Below are 23,558 nucleotides of genomic sequence, written 5' to 3'. Positions count from 1 at the left end.
GAGACGTGGTGCCCATCTCCATTTCTTTAGCTTTGGGCCAGACTCCACTAAGTGTATATGTTTGTGAGGGTGCGACACTCCTCTCGCACAAACGAGTCTGATTTACATTTCCAGTACTTTTTACATACCGGTATCCATTTCTATTACCTGGGTGGGGAGGAACAATGTGGATAAAGAATCTTGCTCAAGGACTCAACACTGCAGTGACCGGCCGGGCTTGAACCTGCAAACTCTTGATTGCAAATCCAATGCTCTAACTACTGCGCCACAGTGCTTCACACTCCATTGTCTGTAGGGGATGTTAGTGAAACAGACACAGATTATCTAGAACAGTTTGTTGTAACTACGTACTGCAGAATATTTAATGGAAAGAAGGTAAATGATGCAAGACGATATCTTTTTACAAGAAGAGGAAAGACTATTGAAAATATCCCACCAACATCTGCGGCATTAAGAGAACATGTGAAACGGTCTATTTTACAAGCCAGGAAGTGGTACAACTGTCTAGATGCCTTCATGGTTGAACAGGACCCAGTGAACTGGGGATGAAGAAAGGACGGCAACAAATTTAGTCCAGTTTGGAGTTCATTGCCGGAACTTTCAGATGTCACAAAGGTTTTAATTCGCTGTGGACACACCGATTGTGACCTTGGACGCTGTAAATGCAGAAAGAGTGATTTACGATGTACAGAGCTGTGTGGTTGCCAGGGAAAATATGACCTACAATAATTGTGTCCGTGTTAAATGCATGTAACTATAAACATAAACAAATAGTAAATGTAAATAGCAAATGTAAAGCCAGTACATTCAAAATGGCCGCCATGCAATCAAAGACGTTATACCAATATGTTTGTTGACCTCAATACCATATTATACTTTGTACCAAAAATTATAACTTTAGGTACTGTACTGAAACATTTTGAGTTCGCCATTTTGAAATTCAAAATGTCCGTCATGCAATCAAAATGTTAGTTAAATACCAATATTTTTGGTGACCCATTACCATATAATTTGCACCTAAAATCAGAACTCTGTGTACCTTTTTAGCAGCAGAGATATACCCGAAAAGTGAAAATTTGGGGTCCGCCATTTTGAAATCCAAAATGGCCGCCATGCAATCAATATGTTAGTTAAATACACTGAAATATGTTTGCTGACCCCATTACCATATAATTTGCACCTAAAATCAGAACTGTAGGCGCCTCTTTAGCAGAGATATACCTGAAAAGTGAACATTTGGGGTCCGCCATTTTGAAATCCAAAATGGCGGCTTTCCACTGACCAAATTTTGTGCAACCCTTCCATTTCATATTTTTGACATCCTAATAAATAACTGTGCAAAGTTTCAGAATGTTATCACAATTTGAAGGACTTAACAGGCCTACTAGTAATGCACCGCACCGTACCTAAAACCATATCAACCAGGACCCGTAATCTGCTTTGGAATATTTTATTCTGCAACAAACCACATTCTTTTATTTTGCATTGTTTATAAAAACTGTATTGGATGTCCCAGAGAGAGTTAACCGATGTCAAGCTTAATCAATTATTAACTTACTCGCGCGGTTTATACTTTTTAGCTTTATAAGTAGACTTCAACAATTATCCTACATGAATTCCGTTCGACTTAACGACAGGTGTAGGTTAGGTCCTATTTAGTACATTTCAACAAAGTGAATGAATCTACTTTTGTTCTTGTTTGGAAACACTAAACTCGTTACTAACTAAATGGTTTTTTTTCCTACAAAAAATTAAACATGAAAAGGCTGAGTAAGTGTATTACGTTTACAAAACATCCACAGGAGTTCAAAGTAAAGTACATTTTGCCTGCGATACAAAATGTGTGAACGAATTGAACTGATCGATTTGCGCATGTAAATTCATATTTCGAATTGTTCAATAAAGGGAAATTAGTTACTTACTCTTAATTGTAGTAATTATAGTCACTATTTTAGTAAAAAATGATGGGGATGGGGCATTCCTGTCTTGCGAAAATGAATAAAACCAAGAAAAATATCGAGTTTATCAATGCTCACATATAGGCCTAAAGGCCAAGAATTCATTGTAAAAGACTAAATGGCAGTTTATACGTAACAGTATTATTAACTGTATGACTCGTGTTTATTTTACACAACTTTCAAATAATCATATTGTGATTAAACAAAATTTGTAAGAAATGTTATCATTTATTTGTGAAATAATGGCAGACATCACGAAATGATGACATACGTCATCTGTTGCCAGGTTTTGATATCCTCTTCAACAATAATTAAAATAAACATCGTACCATAATAAATACAATAACCTGTAAACGGGCATTGCTGCTACCAGCATTTCATCTCAATCATTGTAAATAAGTAACGAAATAAAATGAAAAGTTCAACCACTTTCGGGCACATCAGTTGTGAGTTAGGTGGTGCGTTTCTATTCGTATCTGCATTTCTTCAAAGATGGGAGGCAAGGAATCAAAACAATGCCAATACGAAGTTGTTGTTAAGACAATCGACCAAAAGTTCGCTGGTACAGATGATGATATTCTACTAACGTTGATCAACTCAAATGGAAAAAAGTCAAAAGCCTTTAATCTCGATGTCCAATATCGAGATGACTTCGAAGAAGGGCAACGGAACACATTTGAGTTGACAGAATTTCATGACTTTGGTTCGATTGAGAAAATTGAAATAACCTTGAAGAGAACAGTAATAGGTGCCATTTGCGGAAGGAAAGATTACTGGGGGTTGGAGTGGATTTTGATTGCTGATAAAGTTGAGAGGAAGATATATGAGTTCCCTGTAAACAGATGGATGGTGTCAGGTGAAACAAAAAGGTAGTCCTAAATCAAATACATTATCTAATTAAGAAAGACGAAAAACAATTTTCGATGAACAGAAATTGGTAGCGACATTTCACACAAGAAATTCTATTTCGTCTTCATAACAAATACGAAGACATTTTGGATGCTTTTATAAAATGCGTAGTAGGCCTACATTAAACTAACGGAAAATGAAGTAGGCCTACAGTAAAATATCTTAATCGGTTAAGTAAAAGAGGAAAAACTACCCATGAAATTGAAGACACGTCTACTGTAGTTTGTCTCTCTTGTTGAAATCTGACACACGATTCTCTGTATTGTATCTCCATGGCCTTATATGCCCAGTACAAATAAAAAATATTATGCAAAGCATGTATACATTATTTGATGAACTTTTATTTGGTTGAAATATAAGGGCATGGAAAAAATGTATTTTTGTTTTTGTTTTAAAGATGGGCCAGATATGATACCTGCTTACCTCAGCACGATACTGAGATTGACCAACGAAAAAGAGAACTTGTTTTGATGAGAGACACTTACAAGTTCCACGCACTGTTTCCAGGCGTCACACCATTGGTAAGTATAATCTCAATGGGATAAAGTCTGCTGGCTGTCTCCCGGGTAATCTGTATCTTTAACATGGGCGAAAAATTGTACGCATAATACTGACTTGTCGCTCTTTGCAAGTCTGTAAAAAAGATATGTACTATTAGTTATTACAGATATGTATTAAAGTGTGGAAATACATTTAATGTATTATCGTGTGGGCATACTGGTAAAGATATGTATCATCGTGTGGACATATTATTATTATTATTTTCTTTCAGTTACAAAATCTGCCATTTGAAGAGAAACCTGATGGGGTAACGTATAGCTTAGCCTTATGTCCGATTTTCCAAATTATAATGTTTACCGTGGTTTTTGAAACAATCACTTTCCGTTTATGTTATGTTTCTTTATTGCATCACACTATTATGGTGGGTATCCTATAATATTTAGGTGTATAATGTTTTTATTTGTAGTCAATTAATCTAACAATAACTTTTTTGTGTATAACTATACTAAAAAGTTCCAGATTTTTCAGCAAAAGTAAAGTTCCATTGTAAAATGTTATGACAAGGACCTAGAGCAACTTAGAGCAACTTGCTACTTTTAATCATTCACAATGCAATTTTTCTTCTAGTTTTAATTTCTTTTATTATATATCTTAAGTGGATCAATACAATTTCTTGAATCTTGAAATCAATTTCTTGTAGCGGGGTGTGGGGGGGGGGGGGGGGGGTCTCATGGTAAATGTTACAGTTCGTATATTCTTATAGACATTGTACCAGATTATGCAACTGTCACTAGATAGAGCCGTCTAGAAACGAGTCTTTCTACATTACATACTTTCAATACACCGTATCTCTGTTATTAGACAACACAGTACCTACGACAGACAATGTCCCGGAAACCAGAGTAGCAGGTTTATTGTATTTCGCCGGTCTCCATCAGTTAGGCGTAGCTGATGACTTTACGATATTCACTTTCTAGATTAGCCTACAGAATCGAGTGGACAATTATATATACAAACTTTATCTTCTACAGTCAATGATTAAAAACTTGCTTGTTGAAAATGAAATGGCAGCTAAGCTAATCAGTTGTACTACAAAACCGTTCACATCGCTTGCAGAAATGGATAGTGTTTACAAATATTGCTACTCAAAACCTGCGGTTAGTACACAAATAATTAATTTATGTGTGTAATAATACAAATAATGTCATGATGTGAAAATAGAACATTTAATGTTTCTTCGAAATAAATTAATTATAAAAAACCATTCATTATTTGTTTTATAACATACCTATTTTTTTTAACGAAAGGATATGCCAATGCCTAAAACATACGACAAGGCAGCATTGCGTCACGTCGCGCGTTCCGGTTGCTCAAACATAGAGTTCAATAGAGTATCTATGAAATATCATGTGATCCACAATCCTCCATTCAAATGAAAAGAAAAGTGTTGTAAATAATATTATTAATATTCATTTTTTTTTAATAATCACTTTATTTTTATTTTTGATTTGAAAATAGGAAACACGTCTATTATTACTTTGTTGGGCCCCGATGTCTCTTTAATAGAGATTCTACTAATTATTTAATTTATCAGTCTAGTTTTCCTTGATGAGGTATTCCTGAAACAGTCACCAAACTGTTACGTTACAGTGATCTAAAATAAATGATAAATCTTTAAAAACAAATTTGTATTCCTATTTCACCACTTACACATCATCGACATCTAAGATAACAAGGCCAACAGCCATAAGTCGCGTGCTAAAACGCATAGTGATACCGGACCGACAGACAGACCGACCGACCGACATAGTGAACTATAGAGTCGCGTCCACGCGACTAAAAAGAGATAACTAACTTTAATCGTACAGGAGGAGGTAATACGGAATTCAAAAATGTAAAAAATGTTACTGATAAATTGTAAAATTTGGAACTAACAAAAATATGTTAGATAATATGATTTCATGTAATTACATGAGATAATATAAATGTGAATAATAGTGGTGTTTGCGCCAAAAAAGAGGAAAAAAACTTTAATCGTACCGTTTGGGGTAATTAATACTAATTATATTGTTTATTTTACCTTTTTTTAGGCATTTGACCATTGGCGATCTGACAGTTACTTCGGCCGACTACAGTTGACTGGTGGTAATCCAACCAGATTACGTCTGTGTACCAAAATTCCAGAATAGTAAGTGTGAATTATTTAATCCAAATATGTGCCAGTGGTATTTCAAATTGTATTGGCATTTTTAGGGTCTGACCAAAACTTATGCTTTAGATCGTTCTTTCCATTTTTAAACTTCGAAAGTTTAAGCGGTGGGTTGAAAGTGCCTTTCAAATTAGAAACCAGAAGCAAAAGTGCTAGTAAACATAATTTATGACAATACAGTAGGGGCCTACAATGTCACAATTATGTTCAACTAGTAGGCTATGCCTAAATCTATCTTTTCTTCAGTTGCTTACGTTTGCACGTTTTGTGGGAAAAGGACTTTTAGTATAAATCACCTCTAAATAGTCGACAATAAAATGTGTACGAAATAATCTCATACGCATCTAGGCCTATAGCGTAGCTTATTACCATAAACAAAAGTGCATAATATTCAAGTAGGTCATATAATACAAATATTACCATTGAAGACATACATAATAAGATTTCATACTTCGTAATAAATCACGCTGTTTGTATTAGTGACATTTATTGTGAAACAAATCATTTTGTATCTATAACAGTTTTGGGGTAACCGACAACATGGTAAAGCCTTCCATGAAAGATGTTACTTTGGAAAAAGCTATACAGGAAAAAAGATTGTTTATTAGTGATTACGCAGATCTCGAAAATGTTAGCAACGTAAGTTTGTACTGAGAAAAAAAACCTGTAGGCTATACCATTTATAAAAGGGCCCATCCAGGCTTAGTTATTCACCTGGTTAGTTTTGTGACCAACCCACCAACATTGGCCCATAAACCAACCGGGTAAATAACTAAAGCCTGAAGGGGCAAATAACACGGTCCATTATCTTACATTATTTGTATAATTTATCAATAATTTCGTTTACAGTTACATGCTCCGATTTGTCTGTACTACGTTAATGATGCCGAGGATTTGGTACCGGTGGCCATTCAGCTCAGACACACCAAGTCGCCGACAAATCCTGTAAGTTCTAAAAATAGACTCCAAGAGAAAGTGTTTTAGGCACATTTCAGTGTTTAGTTTATTGTTATATTAAATCATTTAGGTTTCAAAATGAGTTAGATGTCTAAAAAAGGTCGTCAACATTCAGCTAGAAAGTTTTGGGATTGTGTACGTCAAACAAACATAAACTCGCGAAATGCATACTACCAGAGTTAACAATTTCCATAGAGATACTACCAGAGTTAACAATTTCCATAGAGATACTACCAGAGTTAACAATTTCCATAGAGATACTACCAGAGTTAACAATTTCCATAGAGATACTACCAGAGTTAACAATTTCCATAGAGATACTACCAGAGTGAACAATTTCCATAGAGATACTACCAGAGTTAACAATTTTCATAGAGATACTACCAGAGTTAACAATTTTCATAGAGATACTACCAGAGTGAACAATTTTTATAGAGATACTACCAGAGTGAACAATTTCCATAGAGATACCACCAGAGTTAACAATTGCCATAGAGATACCACCAGAGTGAACATTTTTAGGAAGATACCACCAGAGTGAACATGTTCAATGGAAATACCACCACAGTGAAAATGTTCAATAGAGATACCACCAGAGTGAACACTTTCGATGGAGATACCACAAGATTGACCATTTTCCATGGAGATACACCAAATTGAACATCTTTCATTGAGATACACCAAATTGAACATCTTTCATTGAGATACACCAAATTGAACATCTTTCATGGAGATACCACCAGAGTGAACACTTTCCATTAATTCGGACATACTTATCATTGTTTAAGATCTTCAAATGTATTCAAACTGAAACTTAACTGTACAAATATTGACTTGTGCTCTGTGTCAAGGAATAGGTCACATTTTATTAACTAATTCATATCACACATTTTCATTTAAGGTATTTGTTCCGAGTGATCCTGAATATACCTGGATAATTGCTAAACTTTGGTTCGGTGTTGTTGATTCCAACTACCACGAGATATGCGCTCATTTATCGTTTACCCATTTTATCCTGGAAACTATTACCATTGCCATACATCGCCATCTGTCACCTTCCCATCCTCTCTCAAGACTCGTCAAGCCGCATATTGAAAAAGTCTTGAACACTAACTGGTAAAAAGTCTGATATTGCACTTTATGAAGTGATGGGTTAATGTTGGAAATGTTATTAGTGACGCTAGTTGTTTATTTAATTTTTTGCAATTCAGCTCAGATATAATAGCATACTTATGTACAGAAGTAGGCGTACTTGTGTTGTTGTTGCTGGTGCTGGCAGGGTTTTTTTTTCATTGTGGTAATGTTGACGTGCATTAAATTATACAATAGTTCATCCGTACTGTAATTTGCGAGTTACTAGTTTTCGTATGCGTATGAAATAAAAAAAATTACTTTTGAAATGCTATTCATGCTAGTACGCCGGTGGGGATGATTGCAGTGTTTCTTAAGTAGGTGCTATTGCTCTGGTACTGCTGAAACAGCTATCGTTACGCCTAATACCTCTGCTGTGTTTCTTCTGGTGTGCGTTACTAGTGCTACGCCTCTGGTTAATAAATACAGTTGACAGTGTTGCTGACAAGTGTGATCGGTTGTGGATGACGATCATGTGACATTGAAATAGTTTCAGCAAAATCTGTTATTTTTCTTTGTATTAGGCTTGGACGCAAGCTCTTGTTGGATCCAGAGTCTGGTTTCTTTGAAAAATCATTCAAAGCCGGCGCAGAAGATGCTTCAAAACTCATTAAACATACCTTGTCAAACTGGTCGTTCAAAAAGAATGGAATGCTGCCAAACGACCTGAAAGAACGTGGTTTGTTTGACCCAAAGATTCTGCCAAAATTCTACTACAGAGACGATGGTCTTCTGATCTGGAATGCCATTCGAAGCTATGTTTATCGGGTTGCTGAGAATTTTTACGGTTTGTAGGTTTTAAAATACTATTTTTTGTCTATTTCACCATATTCCAAGAAGGTGACCCGGTCATCGTGAACTGATTTTATGAAGACGACAAACATGACAAGCATAAAATATAAAAAAAATAGCGGTATACTTCACATAGATGCGATGCAAAATATCTGGTATTAATACTAAGTTCATGTCATCGAATATAAACCCTATATCGGAAGATTAACCTTTCTTTTATTTACGAAATAAATACTGTACTTCATAAACAAACTAACTAACTAATAAACAAAATTGACATTGTTTATTAATCCTCGAAATGCAGTTTTCTCAAAAAGACTGCAAAATACACAAATAAAGGAAATAAATATATGCGATTTTATTTTGTTCTAGATAGCCAAGAAGAAATTGAAAATGACAACGAATTACATCTTTTCAGACACACTTTAACAAAGTCTGTAGAAAGCGGTGGATGTGGACTGAAGGCAAGTAACTACGACACCTGTTTATACTATTTCTAAACTTTTAAATAGTGTTGTGTTTGTTTCTCCATTCTAAGTAGGAATTTGTGCTTTTGTTGACAGACAACGGTTAAATCATTTGGGTGCCATTATTAATTTTATTTTGGTAACATTTTTTTACTTTTTACTATAGTAATTTAAACATTTTAGCTTTCTAAGAGTTTTATATTTTACATTTGATGTTTTAATTTGTACTTTTTATTGTAAGATGATGTAATCCATCCTTCTTTTGTTAATTACCCCATGAGGGATAAAAAAAGATATACTGTGTATTTCCATTGACAGGATGTGCCTGGAGATGACAATGCTGGAATAACCGATTTGGAGCAAATTGTTGACATATTTACCACAACAATATTTATTTCTTCTGCCTACCACGCAGCCGTTAACTTTCCGACGTATGAACAATGCGCTTTTACACCAAATTTTCCATTGAACTTACGAGGAAGTATTCCAAACAATAAGGTAGGCCTAAAATTTTTTTTACTTTTTTCGTATTTGTGTCAGCACAACCAATGACGTTGTAAAGGTATTCTCTACTGTTTCTGAGATGAAAAATCGTACTAGCTGCGTCTGATCTAGATTGGGGTCACAAATGGGCTCAGACTCCTATTGAATATAAAGGGCCACAAGGATGTGGGGAGGTACACATCTTTTTTTTTGTTAGACTAAAATTTAGAAATCGCAGAGAAGATTATCACGAGAACGTTTTTACTGGGATAGTATAGGGGCAGAAACCAGAAAAACGGGGAGCGGAATGTTCCAATATCGTATATTTATACATATTGTTCTTTTTAATGAAAAGAAACCTCGAACTGAACTTGATGTTATAAGAACACTACCTACTAAAGATGATACGTTGAAAATAATGACCTTAACTCAAGCGTTAAGCACGTTCAAATCTAGCAGTCTTGGGAACTTCGATGTACAGTATATGTATAACAGGGCCTGTGTCGATGCATTGAAAGAGTAAGTTTAATTTCTTTCTTTACTGCAAGGATAATTACAAGGTTAAATTATTTTGTGGATAGGTATCCATTGGATAAAACAGCAAGGCCTACTCTCTTGAAATTCCATCTTAGTCCGGTGACAGGAGGGGGAGTCACCACCCGAAGGGGACAAATTGCCATCCAACTTTTCTAGACCAATATTTTCCGTAGATTACGAATATGGAAGGTAATCGATTAGGATAAGAAGCGTTTTTGAGATATAAGGGTCAAAGTTCAAAATTGACCAATTACAACAATGTATTATGTATATGTATTATAACAAATGTATTGAAGCACAGTTTGGTCTTTTATTACATTTTTATGATTATAGGTGTCTATTCACTCATCTTATGAAAAAAAAAATCTTTTGTGATTGTGATTGTGATTGTCAAATGTCAATAATGACCAATCATAGAACGTACCTATAAAACCAAAAAAAAACTAATATTTAATTTAAAAAATTGGATGTTTTCTCATCATGTTAATCAATCATACGCAATGTAAAAGGGCGAATACATCATCAGTTGACATAAGGTCAATTTTATCAGTTGACATAAGGTCAAAGGTCAACATTTTAATATACGTATTAGTTACCAAATAAATGCAACGTTGTCCAAACTATTATATCGATGGTTTTACAAGTAATCAAATTATTTAATCAGTATAGTTATATGTTATTTCATTATAATTTTGATTAATATAATTATAATACTGTATTTAATCAAATCAGACTTGGATCAGGATAGGAAGTGTTTTCGAGATATAAGGGGTCAAATTCAAAATTGACCAATTATAACAATGTATTATATACATATAAATTATAACCAATTTATTGAAGTTCAATTTGGTCTTTTAATACATTTGTATGGTTATAGGTATCTATTCAGTCACCTATAAAACAAATACTTTGCAATTAAAGATCAAATGTAAATATTGACCAATCACAAAATTTGCCTATAAAACCAAATAAAAGCTAACATTTAAGACAAAATGTTATGTTTTATTATTCTGTTAAGACATCAATCAATCATACAAAATCAAAGGAGGACATCTATCATTACACCAGTTGTCAAAGGTCAATATTTTAACAAGTGATATAGGCCCTACTAAATAATGCAAGTTATTCAAAGTACTGTATAAGATCGATGGTCATAAATGTAATCACGTTATTTGATCAGTGAATTTATGGTATTTTTAATATTTTTTCTAGTGCGCATTATTTTAAATGTATTATAATACTGTAAAATAAATATTAAAATTAATATTATGTCTGTTAAAATGTTATGATGTTAAAATGTTACGCTGATTTGCCACAACACAGTTGCATTTATTAGCGCTACAATATTCGTTTTTGGACAATAAACTACTATAATTCATCAGAACGAGAGAATACCAAATACAGGACCAGGATAGGGCATAGGCATATCCAGATGGCCCAGCCCAGCCCACCACACCACAACCCCCACCTTTAATTTCGACAATGCAAAAGTAGGTTAACTTCACCAATTCAATTCAAAATTTCAGTAGTACAAATGTTGTTTTCTGAAGAGAAAGGAAACCTGTTTATAATATATGGTCCATATTTCCTACATGGATGCAGTCGCGTGCTCAAGTTAGTGTTTACCGACAAACCGACCGACCTCCCTTAATCACAAAGAGATTTTTTTTCATAAAGTGATTGAATAGATACCCATAATCATAATAATGTAATAAAAGACCAAATTGTGCTTCAATAAATTTGTTATAATAAAAAACATAATACATTGTTGTAATTGGTCAATTTATAACTTTGAACCCTTATATCTCGAAACCGCTTCCTATCCTGATCGATTACCTTCTAGAAAAGTTGGATGGCAATTTGTCCCCTTTCGGGTGGTGATTCGCCCCTCCTGCCACCGGACTATCTTAATTGGTACAAATTCACAGCACCTTTTCCCGGGTAAATCCGTCTTTCCAAATAGCTGTAGGCTTTGCTGAGTTTACCAACCCAGTGCTTGGTACCAAACGAACCCTAATATATATGGCTGTTAATTCTCTTTCGTGTTTCCACATATCTAATCAGACTAATATCGGGTTAATCCATTTTTCCAAATTGTACCAAGGAAATTCAACAATTACAATCCATATCTTTCGTCTTTGAAAACCATTATACCCAGGTAAATCAGACTTTTAAATCAAACCAATGCTTGGTGATTCCATATTTCTTAACTACCCAGGCAATTCCGTTTTTTCAACCTGACAACTCAGGAAAATCACAGTTATGTATACGACAACTGGTATCATAGGGTTTAAATCAAAGAGCTGCATAGGCAGATCAAAATAAAAAACTACATTTTCTATGCAATAACGTTCGATTTTATTGATTTTTTTTTATTGAAGTTTATGCAGCAGTCACTGCAAACAATTGTATACACAGGTTGAGTAAACAAAATGTAGATAACTGACAACTGCCTGGTAACATTTTGATATGGTCTTGGTATGGTCTTTTCAGTTATTCAATAAATATTTGTGTTTCAGATTTAGATCCGAGTTGAAGAAAGTTGCCGGGATCATTGATCAACGAAATCGTCTTCGAACTGTTTCTTACACTGTCCTTCATCCAGATAATATACCAAATACAATTGCCGTCTAAACAGCGTATTCTGTTTATCAGAAGAAACAAGTCATTGGAGAAAGACTCTCTTGTTTGATATTGCTGTATATGTCTTTGGAATGTACTATATAATTGTGCAAAACCAATGAAAAAACAAATGAAATACAATAGTTGGTATAGGCCTAACCATGGACGTTTAAAAATATTTTTATACCTCCATGGTATAACCTACAGATATGATAATAAAGGCTACTTAAAAATAAAATTATCTCCTCGTTGTAAATGTATAGGATTGATACGTCAATAATAAGTAACTACTAATTATACTTTCTTTGGTGAATTTTAAATACTATTTAGTGCATTTTCAAATAAAAATTATCGATGGTCATAAACGTTTCATCGGATTCGAGCCCGATTCCCCGGTTGGGACAACTACTTTTCTCTGGGATGTTATATGCCTAATCTAAGGTATAGTTTCTCATTTTCCGTTTTAATTGAAATCAATAGATAATGTAATACAATTCGGTGTTTACATTTGTTTTTATTAAAAATTGAATACGTGCTATGGTTCTAGTACATTACGAAGTGTTTAGACTTAACTAACCGTATCTGCAGTAATCTGTACTGTACTTATGAAGTATTGGTGAATATCTAAATTATGTATTAAAACGAGGGTTTTGAACATTTGTTAATACCTAACATTTTAAATTGTAATATTATAATTTTTAACGAAGTTTACATACATACAAATATATTTAGTAGGAAAGGAGAATGAATAATAGTCAACGTACGTAGTACTCTGCTGTTATATTATTATTATTATTATATGTATTGTCAAATTTATGTATTAAAACAAGGGTTTAGAAAATTTGTTGTTATTAAATTGTAATATAATTTTTACCCAAGTAATTGTAAAATAGAATGAGTATTACTGTACTGTGCTGTTATATTACAAAGTTATCAAATTTGTTGTTAATAACCAAACTTTTAAATTTTATTTTATTGTTAACTTATTAACTAAGTTTGAGTAGTGGTAAAAGTATAGTAGTAATAGAGTGAAAACGATTCATGATTTGAATGGAGAATTATGGTATCATGTCTGAGTAATAGTATCATTTTTTATAGTAGTATGTTAATTATTAATTGTTATTAACAAGAATAACTAATTTTTGTGTCATGGAATCAAATAAAATATTTTACTTTGACACAAGTGTACCGATTACTCGGATTTGTGAAAAAAAAAATATCTCGGTAAGTCTCGAACCTACGACCTCCAGATTATATATACTGAGTATTCAGTACAATTACGTCATGGTTGGACCGTAAATATTATTTTAATTATATTAATATTGGATACTAATATTTATCTTTTTGATTTAAATAATTACAGAATTTAGAAAAATATTACTTGCTTAAATTATACACACTTTCATGCATTATTATTAGTATGTAAACTATGAAAAAGTGAATATGTTAATTTACATACGTAAGCAAAACACATGGATTATGAGATATATAGAAACATAAATAATAAATGGTGAATAAATAAAGTTATATTAAATAAATAATGTAAATCAGATAATTATATCAGTTTTGTTTCATTTGTTACTGCATAGGGCGACATTACCTTTTGTTCCGTTTTACGAAACGGAGAAGGCGACGCGCTTTGTTAAGCGTGGTTCCCACTAGCGACGCAACACAAGGACGTAACGCAACGCAAGTGAATTGACCAATTACAAGCGATGGCTTATTCGCTTGTGATTGCTAACTGTCTATAACTTCGCTTGTCATTGGTTAAAACGCTTGCGTTGCGTTTACGTCCTTGCGTTACGTTCTAGTGGGAACCAAGCTTTACGAACAATAGAAATCATAATTACAAAGAACGGTATCGGCTTCCGTTCGTGAAACGGAACAATTGTGAAAGTAACTAAACGTAACATTCTCAAAGTTTTTAATTTAGTTATAGGCCCCGGTGTTGTCGGGTTGTTCTAGCGGTATAGGTTAATGATAATTATACTAATTGTCCTAGTGGTAGTTGTTGTTTTAGAGGCAGTTGTCCTATATTGATAGTTGCTCTATAGAGAATTATTGTTTTCTATGAGTAGTCATTAAAGTATAGAAGTAATTGTTCAAGGGGATAGTTGTCCTAGGGGATAGTTGTCCTATGGGATATTTGTCCGAGGGGATAGTTGTCCTAGGGGATAGTTGTCCTAGGGGACAGTTGTCCTAGGGGACAGTTGTCCTAGGGTATAGTTGTCCTAGGGAATAGTTGTCCAAGGGGATAGTTGTCCTAGGAGATAGTTGTCCAAGGGGATAGTTGTCCTAGGGAATAGTTGTCCAAGGGGATAGTTGTCCTAGGGGACAGTTGTCCTAGGGGATAGTTGTCCTAGGGGATAGTTGTCCTAGGGGATAGTTGTCCTAGGGGATAGTTGTCCAAGGGGATAGTTGTCCAAGGGGATAGTTGCCCTAGGGGATAGTTGTCCTAGGGGACAGTTGTCCTAGGGGACAGTTGTCCTAGGGTATAGTTGTCCTAGGGAATAGTTGTCCAAGGGGATAGTTGTCCTAGGGGATAGTTGTCCTAGGGGATAGTTGTCCTAGGGAATAGTTGTCCAAGGGGATAGTTGCCCTAGGGGATAGTTGTCCTAGGGGACAGTTGTCCTAGGGGACAGTTGTCCTAGGGTATAGTTGTCCTAGGGAATAGTTGTCCAAGGGGATAGTTGTCCAAGGGGACAGTTGTCCTAGGGGACAGTTGTCCTAGGGGACAGTTGTCCTAGGGGACAGTTGTCCTAGGGTATAGTTGTCCTAGGGTATAGTTGTCCTAGGGGATAGTTGTCCTAGGGGATAGTTGTCCTAGGGGATAGTTGCCCTAGGGGATAGTTGTCCTAGGGGACAGTTGTCCTAGGGGACAGTTGTCCTAGGGTATAGTTGTCCTAGGGAATAGTTGTCCAAGGGGATAGTTGTCCAAGGGGACAGTTGTCCTAGGGGACAGTTGTCCTAGGGGACAGTTGTCCTAGGGGACAGTTGTCCTAGGGTATAGTTGTCCTAGGGTATAGTTGTCCTAGGGGATAGTTGTCCTAGGGGATAGTTGTCCTAGGGGATAGTTGTCCTAGGGGATAGTTGTCCTAGGAGATAGTTGTCCTAGGAGATAGTTGTCCTAGGGGAGAGTTGTCCTAGGGGATAGTTGTCCTAGGGGATAGTTGTCCTAGGGGATAGTTGTCCTAGGGGACAGTTGTCCTAGGGGACAGTTGTCCTAGGGTATAGTTGTCCTAGGGAATAGTTGTCCAAGGGGATAGTTGTCCAAGGGGACAGTTGTCCTAGGGGACAGTTGTCCTAGGGGACAGTTGTCCTAGGGTATAGTTGTCCTAGGGTATAGTTGTCCTAGGGGATAGTTGTCCTAGGGGATAGTTGTCCTAGGGGATAGTTGTCCTAGGGGATAGTTGTCCTAGGAGATAGTTGTCCTAGGAGATAGTTGTCCTAGGGGAGAGTTGTCCTAGGGGATAGTTGTCCTAGGGGATAGATGTCCTAGGGGATAGTTGTCCTAGGGGATAGTTGTCCTAGGGGATAGTTGTCCTAGGGGATAGTTGTCCTAGGGGATAGATGTCCTAGGGGATAGTTGTCCTAGGGGATAGTTGTCCTAGGGGATAGATGTCCTAGGGGATAGATGTCCTAGGGGATAGATGTCCTAGGGGATAGTTGTTCTAGGGGATTGTTGTCCTAGGGGATTGTTGTCCTAGGGGATAGTTGTCCTAGGGGATAGTTGTCCTAGGGGATAGTTGTCCTAGGGGATAGTTGTCCTAGGGGATAGATGTCCTAGGGGATAGTTGTCCTAGGGGATAGTTGTCCTAGGGGATAGTTGTCCTAGGGGATAGTTGTCCTAGGGGATAGTTGTCCGAGGGGATAGTTGTGTCGCGTTGCTAGTGGTGGTTTTCCTTATTGTGTAGTTATTTGTCCTAGTGGGTAGTTAAGCCAAGGGAAAGTTGTCCTAGACGTAAGATACTTGTCAGAAATAGTTGTTCAGGGAATCATAAGGAAAAGAAGTGCGACACATATTATTTGATGTATTATTTTTATTTTTACAGTATTTAAAAATACATTATATATTTTTATTACCGGCAATAACTCATTTAGCAAAACATAGCTCGGCCACAAATACAGTAAGGCATATCCTACTTTCAACGGAGACATTCTGGAGCATTTTAAAGTACTGTAGTAGGGACAACATTGGAACTGTATTTTTTAATACCACATTCTCCAGAAGATGGTTGTATCGTAACAACTGCAATTTTGACATTCTCAACCATACTTTATTTCCCAACATATGGTGTAGCACAAAATCTTACTATACTGTATTATAAACAGACAATATTACTGTTGATGTCAATTATCACATGAATATACCAATGAAAACAAATTATAATAAATGATGTCATTTACAAGAGTAAATAATTATACTGTATACAAAAAAGTACTGTTCATTTAAAATGTATATTGTAAACTTTTTACAATATCATTTGTACAACTAATATTGATACATAATATAAAAATAACGCTTAAAAAATAACGACGTTTCGACTCCATCATGGGGTCATTATCAAGTCCAATGAATAAAATATAAAACAACAACTAATAAATTATTTATAATAATGACTTTATTTTTACACAAATAGTAACTTTGCTACCATGGCATACCCTGCCGAGACTATGTTACACAAGACACGTTTAAGGGCGGTGTTTAAGAGCACCTTCTACTTTTTACCATTTTGTGTGCATTATAACACGTTGCTGAATTAAATGAATTATATTGTTCATCAATGTACATAAGTCTTTGACCACCTTATTTATACATAACAAATTATGTAAATCATACAGTGCATCATGTATTATAACATAGCTGAATAGATTCTGGTCATTTGATTGGACAATTGTGGTTCACATGATATTCAATAAATACTATATTGAACCTTCAAGTCAAAGTGCAATATTCTTGTTACACAGTGAGCAAGAGGAAGATGTGACACAAGGCTAGGCTGTTAAAAAATCAACATAGTCTCGCGCTCTACTCCACATCCAAAATTGGATTGCTGCCTTCTCGAATGGTTTCGTTCTGGCCTAGCCTGTCATTAAAAGTAGTAGGTGTGTTATAAAACATGAATGTTTAATATTCATGCAATAGCACAAATAGTTTCATTCGGTGAAAGATGAACTGATCTATTTTCACTTGGCCTCAAAATTTATCACTGAATGAAATTATTTGTACCATTGCATTTATAAATATTATTTGTATACTGTTGACCTACACAAGGACTAAGCACAATCTTTTTGACCCAAAACAGTCCTATGTCATTGCATCATGTAAAATGGGGGGCGGGGGGGCTCTAATAATTTGACTGATGAACTATTGACCTGGCACTATCTACAGTACGACTAAGGTATTGCATCTCATGTACATTTGACCTCAGTGCACTTTTCACATGTAAATATAACTTTAAAAAAACATTAACCCAGGTTATTCTTGTCTTAAATGTGCATTCTAAGGTTAATTATGATAAAAAGAGAATAACAATGCACTACCTAAGTAGCTCGTGTCGAAAGACGTTTCTAGACCTAGGCCTAGCTTAGTTAGGCTTAGTTTGGTTGGCCTAGCTGGTAAAGAGAGGTAACATACGAATATTGTACGCTAGCTAGGCCTAGCCTAATGTTGTATCATTGCTAAATTAATTGTCTTTCTTTTTTGGAAGAATCCGTTTATACAAATTGTAATTGTACCTGGTAATTTTGCTGAAAAGTTACGGTTTGGTTATTTATTTATCCTTTCACGCGATCAGTCGAAATAGGTTCATCACAATCCGCGCAATGCATGTTGGGATTTATAGCAGGCCGCTAAAATGATTAGAATCAATTTATTTTTCAACATTTTAACCGTTTAAAAAAATCGGAATATGCCCATATAGTATTTATTTTTACATAAAATGTAGTGTGTGACCTTAAATTAGGTAAAAAAAAAACGTAGGTCTAAGTGTCTTTAATATGTATTGCCACTTTTCACATGAAGTTATGCATTGCCAAAATGTGCTATTGACATTATAGTATGCTTTATAGAACAAGCAAACATAAAGTTAATTTAATTAATTCATCCATCCATCCATCATAATAGTCTTCTCAGATAAGGACTATAAACCGTAGGTCCAGTGTACACATAGCTCATGCGCACTTTAAAGAACCTAGTACATCTTTCGAGATGAGTAGGGGGTTACCCCGGTGTACTAGTCCACACAAACACAGCCACTGTCACACACAACCACTGTGCAAATTGGGACTGGACCGTTTTAGAGGTGTTTACCACCTGTTGGTCCAGATCCTTCACTAACTGAGTTAGTGAAAAGTCGAATAAATAAAAAAAATAAATAAAAATAATAGTTCATCATAATTTGCTTTTTTCGCAATTGTACTGAAAACAAACTGTTTGTCAAAATAAAACTAAGTTCTTGGACTTGTGTAGACAAGCTTGTCGCATTTATATGTGAAGTATCAGGCCAGTGTAAAATGTTCTCTTAAAGCCAACACTGTAAATAAATGGCGCATGCAACATACACAAATAGAAATTACATAAACTCTTATATTGAGTCTATTATTATACACCTAGATTATGATATGCAAGTTTAACAACGCTGGACATCTTCTCTTATCCACAGTTTGGGGCTCTCATTGGTTTATATTTGTATGTTCACCTGACTGTCAGGAGTTCGTTTTGATCATCAGTGTATAATTTGAACATCTGGTCAAGTGGTAAATTTGCATCTAATACCTAACGGCAATAAATAAACAAATGTAAAGTGTTTACTATACAGTTGGTTCAATTGTCATAAACCAAAGGTCAAAAAGGTCAAATTTAATATTGTGAAATATAAGTAGAGTCCTATGGTAGGACACGTTTTTTTAAGAGGGGTGTCCCTTGAAGAGGGGTGTCCCTTGAAAAGGGTCTTTTTTGAAGAGGGGTGTTTCTTGAAGAGGGGTATTCATTGAAGAGGGGTGTTTTCTGAAGAGGGGTGTTTTCTGAAGAGGGGTGTCCATTGAAGAGGGTCTTTTTTGAAGAGGAGTTCTTCTTGAAGAGGGGTACCCATTGAAGAGGGTGTTTCTTGAAGAGGGGTGTCCATTGAAGAGGGCCTTTTTTGAGGAGGGGTGTTTCTTGAAGAGGGGTATCCATTGAAGAGGGGTATCCATTGAAGAGGGGTGTTTTTTGAAGAGGGTGTTTCTTGAAGAGGGGTGTTTCTTGAAGAGGGGTATCCATTGAAGAGGGGTCTTTTTTGAAGAGGGGTTTTTCTTGACGAGGGGTATCCATTGAAGAAGGGTCTTTTTTGAGGAGGGTGTTTCTTGAAGAGGGGTGTTCATTGAAGAGGGTCTTTTTTGAGGAGGTGTTTCTTGAAGAGGGGTATCCATTGAAGAGGGGTGTTTCTTGAAGAGGCTTGTCCCTTGGGGTGGTCCATAGGGTTAGGCCGTAGTAATAGTATATTACTTCTCATATGCTACCCAGGAGAGTGAATAGCGATGTATGAAACGAAGGGTTCTAATACAGTCTATTCTTACATATTTGTTCACTCAGTGTATTAGTTAAGCGTCACGGACGCTTGGTATAAGTTATAAGAGAGCATGTTTTGAGAGACAACACATCTCTATAAGAACAAATATTAGCAAATAACTATAAAAAGAATAAATAACAACTTACTGTAACTGGTGCTGGTAATGAAAACCTTGTTTTATTCACCAACCAATCCTCATGTAGCTGATGAAGATCTTGTAAATACTCAATGGGAATACTACTTTCTTCATTACGTGAACGTTCCTTAATGCGGAGCTGACAGTTTTCTGGAGTTGTCCTTAAGTAAACTTTTGAAAAGAAAAAAATAATGATAAGTGATAAAAACACACTATAAAGCATCTATTTTATACCCACACGGGTAGTTCAGTACGAATTGTATATATATATATATATATTCCATGGTGTTTAACATGTTACCGTTTTGTTCTATTAGGGTATACGGTGTATTGCCATACAAATACAGTAAAATGACTTGTTATAGCAGTATGTAACATGTTTATAAAGGGTGAACAAATCAATACATACTTATTCTATCAATTTTTGGTTTTTGATTTTCAATTATCCAATCAAACCAGCCTGTTAACACATCATATTCTGCTTTAGACATCTTTTTACTGAAAAAAAAATTATCAATTATATTCAATTTATAGTACGCAACATATTTATTGATATGGATCTTCTTTTTTTTGTTTCATCATATTTGGATTAGGTCCTCTATAGACCCACTGCAGCCAGAGTGCAACACCTATTATGAATTAAGAGCTGATAGACCAGTACATCGGGTAACCCTCTACCTACTCTTTAGAAGTTAGGTGTGTAGCTTTGGCAGTATATACTCACCATTCATATAAGTTTTCTACAAAGCAGTACTTGGCACCAAAGATAGAGCGTTCTCTCATCAGAACTGGTTTGGTTTGTTTTGTCTGGTGGCTTTCCGCCATTGTTAACTGAACATACGATTGGAAGGTAAAACTCCATCTTTCAGGGTCTTTGTACATCATGCCCTGATACAAAGAAATTAAATGACACTAAATACAATTTGGGTGCAGTATTACTGATTATTACCTACAGCCTAGAGTAATATAAATGCTTTTTTTATGCGAAAGGTTCATCCCCAAACAAAATATTGCACCAGAAAATGTTAACATAGTATGATTTTGCATATAAAGTTTAACCCTTATCAACATCAAAAAATGGGAAGGAACATTCATTGCCTTGTGGAGCATGTTAAAATAACTTTTTATCTCTTCCCAGATTTACGCAAATTTATGTAAAGAGAAACATGTTTGTAAGGCCTGGGGTCGAGTGGGCCTAGGAGTTGCTACCTTTGATCTCATTTTATGTATGAAACGTTTTGTGTATTGTGATGGTGGTAATTATATGGAAAGTATTTATTACTAGTAAATTGTGTCCATTGTAGTTACGCCATTTGTGTACTGGTTCCATCAATATTTCAACTTCTGGAACATTTTTCTCAAAGAAATCCAGCATAACAGTTTTACCGCTACCAATGTTCCCTTCAACGGCAACCTGGAAAGAAATTTCAGTAATAATCTTTATGTTTATTAACTATTATTATTTTTAAAACTTTTAGAGGGTAAACACTATTACTATTTATTTTTTATTAAATTTTCCATAAGATGTACATGATGTACACACATTTAGTGAAGGATGTAATGTGTAATTTGAACTATCTCCCCACTGATAAGAAAGTGCTTGTTTTCAGCAAGATCGTGTAAAACAAATAAAATCCCAAAAATTATGAAACATAGGGGAAACTATAGATCGAAAATGATTGGGAATGTCTGATCAATAGAATTTTTTTGTCCTCATATAGCCCTTAAAATCAAGTTCAACACTATGTTTTTATCTAAACAGTATTTTATCTAAATTGTTTAAATAAAGTAGTTCATCATCACACATTGGAATTTTCAAGTTAGGAACACACAGGAAATCAATGACATTTATAATCTTGTTCAATAATCTAATTAGTCATCCAACTTTGTAATTTCCAATTTAGATACTTGCTCAAGTTAAAAATCAAGTTCAAATATTAAAATGTACATAGTTGACTCAGCATAGATTTGGAATTTCCACTGGAAATTCCCAGGAAAGCTTCTGTAAATCAAGGGCATTGTTATTCCGGAAATTCCAAGTTGGATATACAACCAAAGTGAAAATAACGTTTACTAATGTACATTTCATAGTTTAGCATATATTTGGATTTTCCACTGGAAATTCCCAGGAAAGTTGCTGTCAAATAAACATAAAATTTGACACTTCCACATATTTTTAAATTTATATTTGATTCCAACAGTTTTAATTGGGTTTCCAAATTTGTTGTTTTTTCAGTACATTTTGTGTTCTGCCAAGGCCTAAGCAAAGTAGTAATTTTCTGCCTCAATAAATATTTCTTTTAAGTGGTAATGAGTCAGTTTACGCATGCTAAAAAAAAGACTTTTGTACTCTACAGCTACGTAGTGAACATGATTTGTTACAAGGGTTACACCAGAAAACAATACCAGATAATTCAATTTCATAAAACAGTGCATCAAATATCGGACCAGATGCGACAGTTTGGCGCTAATGCACAGAGCGCCGATTTACCTCGTCTACTAAGACTATCTACATGTGTGTGAAAGTACATTAATTAATGATCCTTTCGCATGTATAGTTTCTTTCTCATAAGTTCACTGTTAGCTTATTGTGATATCGATATGTCGTTGATTGTCACCTGAACCTATAGAAACCATCAAAAATGTGTTGACGCGTGGAGCGAGGAATCACATACCGGTACTAATATCCCGGCGCACAATAAATTAACATGACATAATATTATAATAGGCCTAGTTTGCTTCCACAAATCGAAAGCTCCTTAATATTATTATAAAATTCATCTTGTTCGATTCCTGAAAAAGAAGCTTATTTATTATAAACTAAATAATAACATAATAATATAATTTATAATTAAAATTAAATTTGTTTCAAATAATACAATTGTCAATAATGAATAATACTTACAACAATTGGTTTTTCAAACATATTACTTCCTTTAGTACTACTAGGCCTAGTTGAGTAAAATTGCGTCTTACTATATTTTGATAATAGGCCCAGCCTTGTGTGTCTGGATGTTGCAGAAAGATGACAATAAAGTCGGGGAGAAAAATGATATTGTTGACGATTCCACAAATATTGAGGGCCTACACTAGAAATATTCGATAAAAGCCTTTTTCTTTGGGAAAAACCACCGTTTATTAAAGTTGTAAATACACGACCAGATAGTAAGTGAGTTAATGGCTCACTAAACTGTGGAATAGATAAAAATAAAATCATTTCAATTATAATAATCTCCGCACGCCGCAAGTCCGAACATGTAAACAAAAAACGCCGTGGTTAGGATTCCGGCACCGGAACTCAACTGC

At 35.0% G+C, this 23,558-nt stretch overlaps 2 protein-coding genes across 3 annotated transcripts; one reads left to right on the top strand and one right to left on the bottom strand.

The window, feature by feature from the left end:
* Positions 1 to 2,403: 2,403 nt before the first annotated feature.
* On the top strand, positions 2,404 to 14,073 carry LOC140056495 (polyunsaturated fatty acid 5-lipoxygenase-like). Its single transcript, XM_072101878.1, has 13 exons — positions 2,404 to 2,827; positions 3,265 to 3,388; positions 3,640 to 3,675; positions 4,400 to 4,525; positions 5,459 to 5,556; positions 6,099 to 6,216; positions 6,427 to 6,522; positions 7,436 to 7,650; positions 8,190 to 8,452; positions 8,830 to 8,921; positions 9,243 to 9,422; positions 9,763 to 9,926; positions 12,464 to 14,073. The coding sequence occupies exons 1-13, from the start codon at positions 2,451 to 2,453 to the stop codon at positions 12,576 to 12,578; spliced, it is 2,004 nt and encodes a 667-aa protein (XP_071957979.1). The 5' UTR covers positions 2,404 to 2,450; the 3' UTR covers positions 12,579 to 14,073.
* A 2,535-nt stretch (positions 14,074 to 16,608) lies between these two features.
* LOC140056424 (thymidine kinase 2, mitochondrial-like) lies at positions 16,609 to 23,487 on the bottom strand. 2 transcript variants are annotated; one of them, XM_072101792.1, is made up of 6 exons: positions 23,158 to 23,487; positions 21,535 to 21,666; positions 20,977 to 21,140; positions 20,662 to 20,750; positions 20,263 to 20,423; positions 16,609 to 19,344 (listed from the first exon to the last, which is right to left on the bottom strand). In XM_072101792.1, the coding sequence occupies exons 1-6, from the start codon at positions 23,467 to 23,469 to the stop codon at positions 19,264 to 19,266; spliced, it is 939 nt and encodes a 312-aa protein (XP_071957893.1). In that variant the 5' UTR covers positions 23,470 to 23,487; the 3' UTR covers positions 16,609 to 19,263. The 2 variants fall into 2 exon arrangements, with proteins under 2 accessions (XP_071957893.1, XP_071957892.1); XM_072101791.1 differs by having other exon boundaries at positions 16,609 to 17,653.
* Positions 23,488 to 23,558: the final 71 nt, after the last annotated feature.

The sequence above is a fragment of the Antedon mediterranea genome, chromosome 8 (genome assembly GCF_964355755.1).
Source record: "Antedon mediterranea chromosome 8, ecAntMedi1.1, whole genome shotgun sequence".
Lineage (NCBI taxonomy): Eukaryota > Metazoa > Echinodermata > Crinoidea > Comatulida > Antedonidae > Antedon > Antedon mediterranea.
Note: the sequence above shows the minus strand (reverse complement) of the source record. Positions and strands in the feature narration are given on the sequence as shown.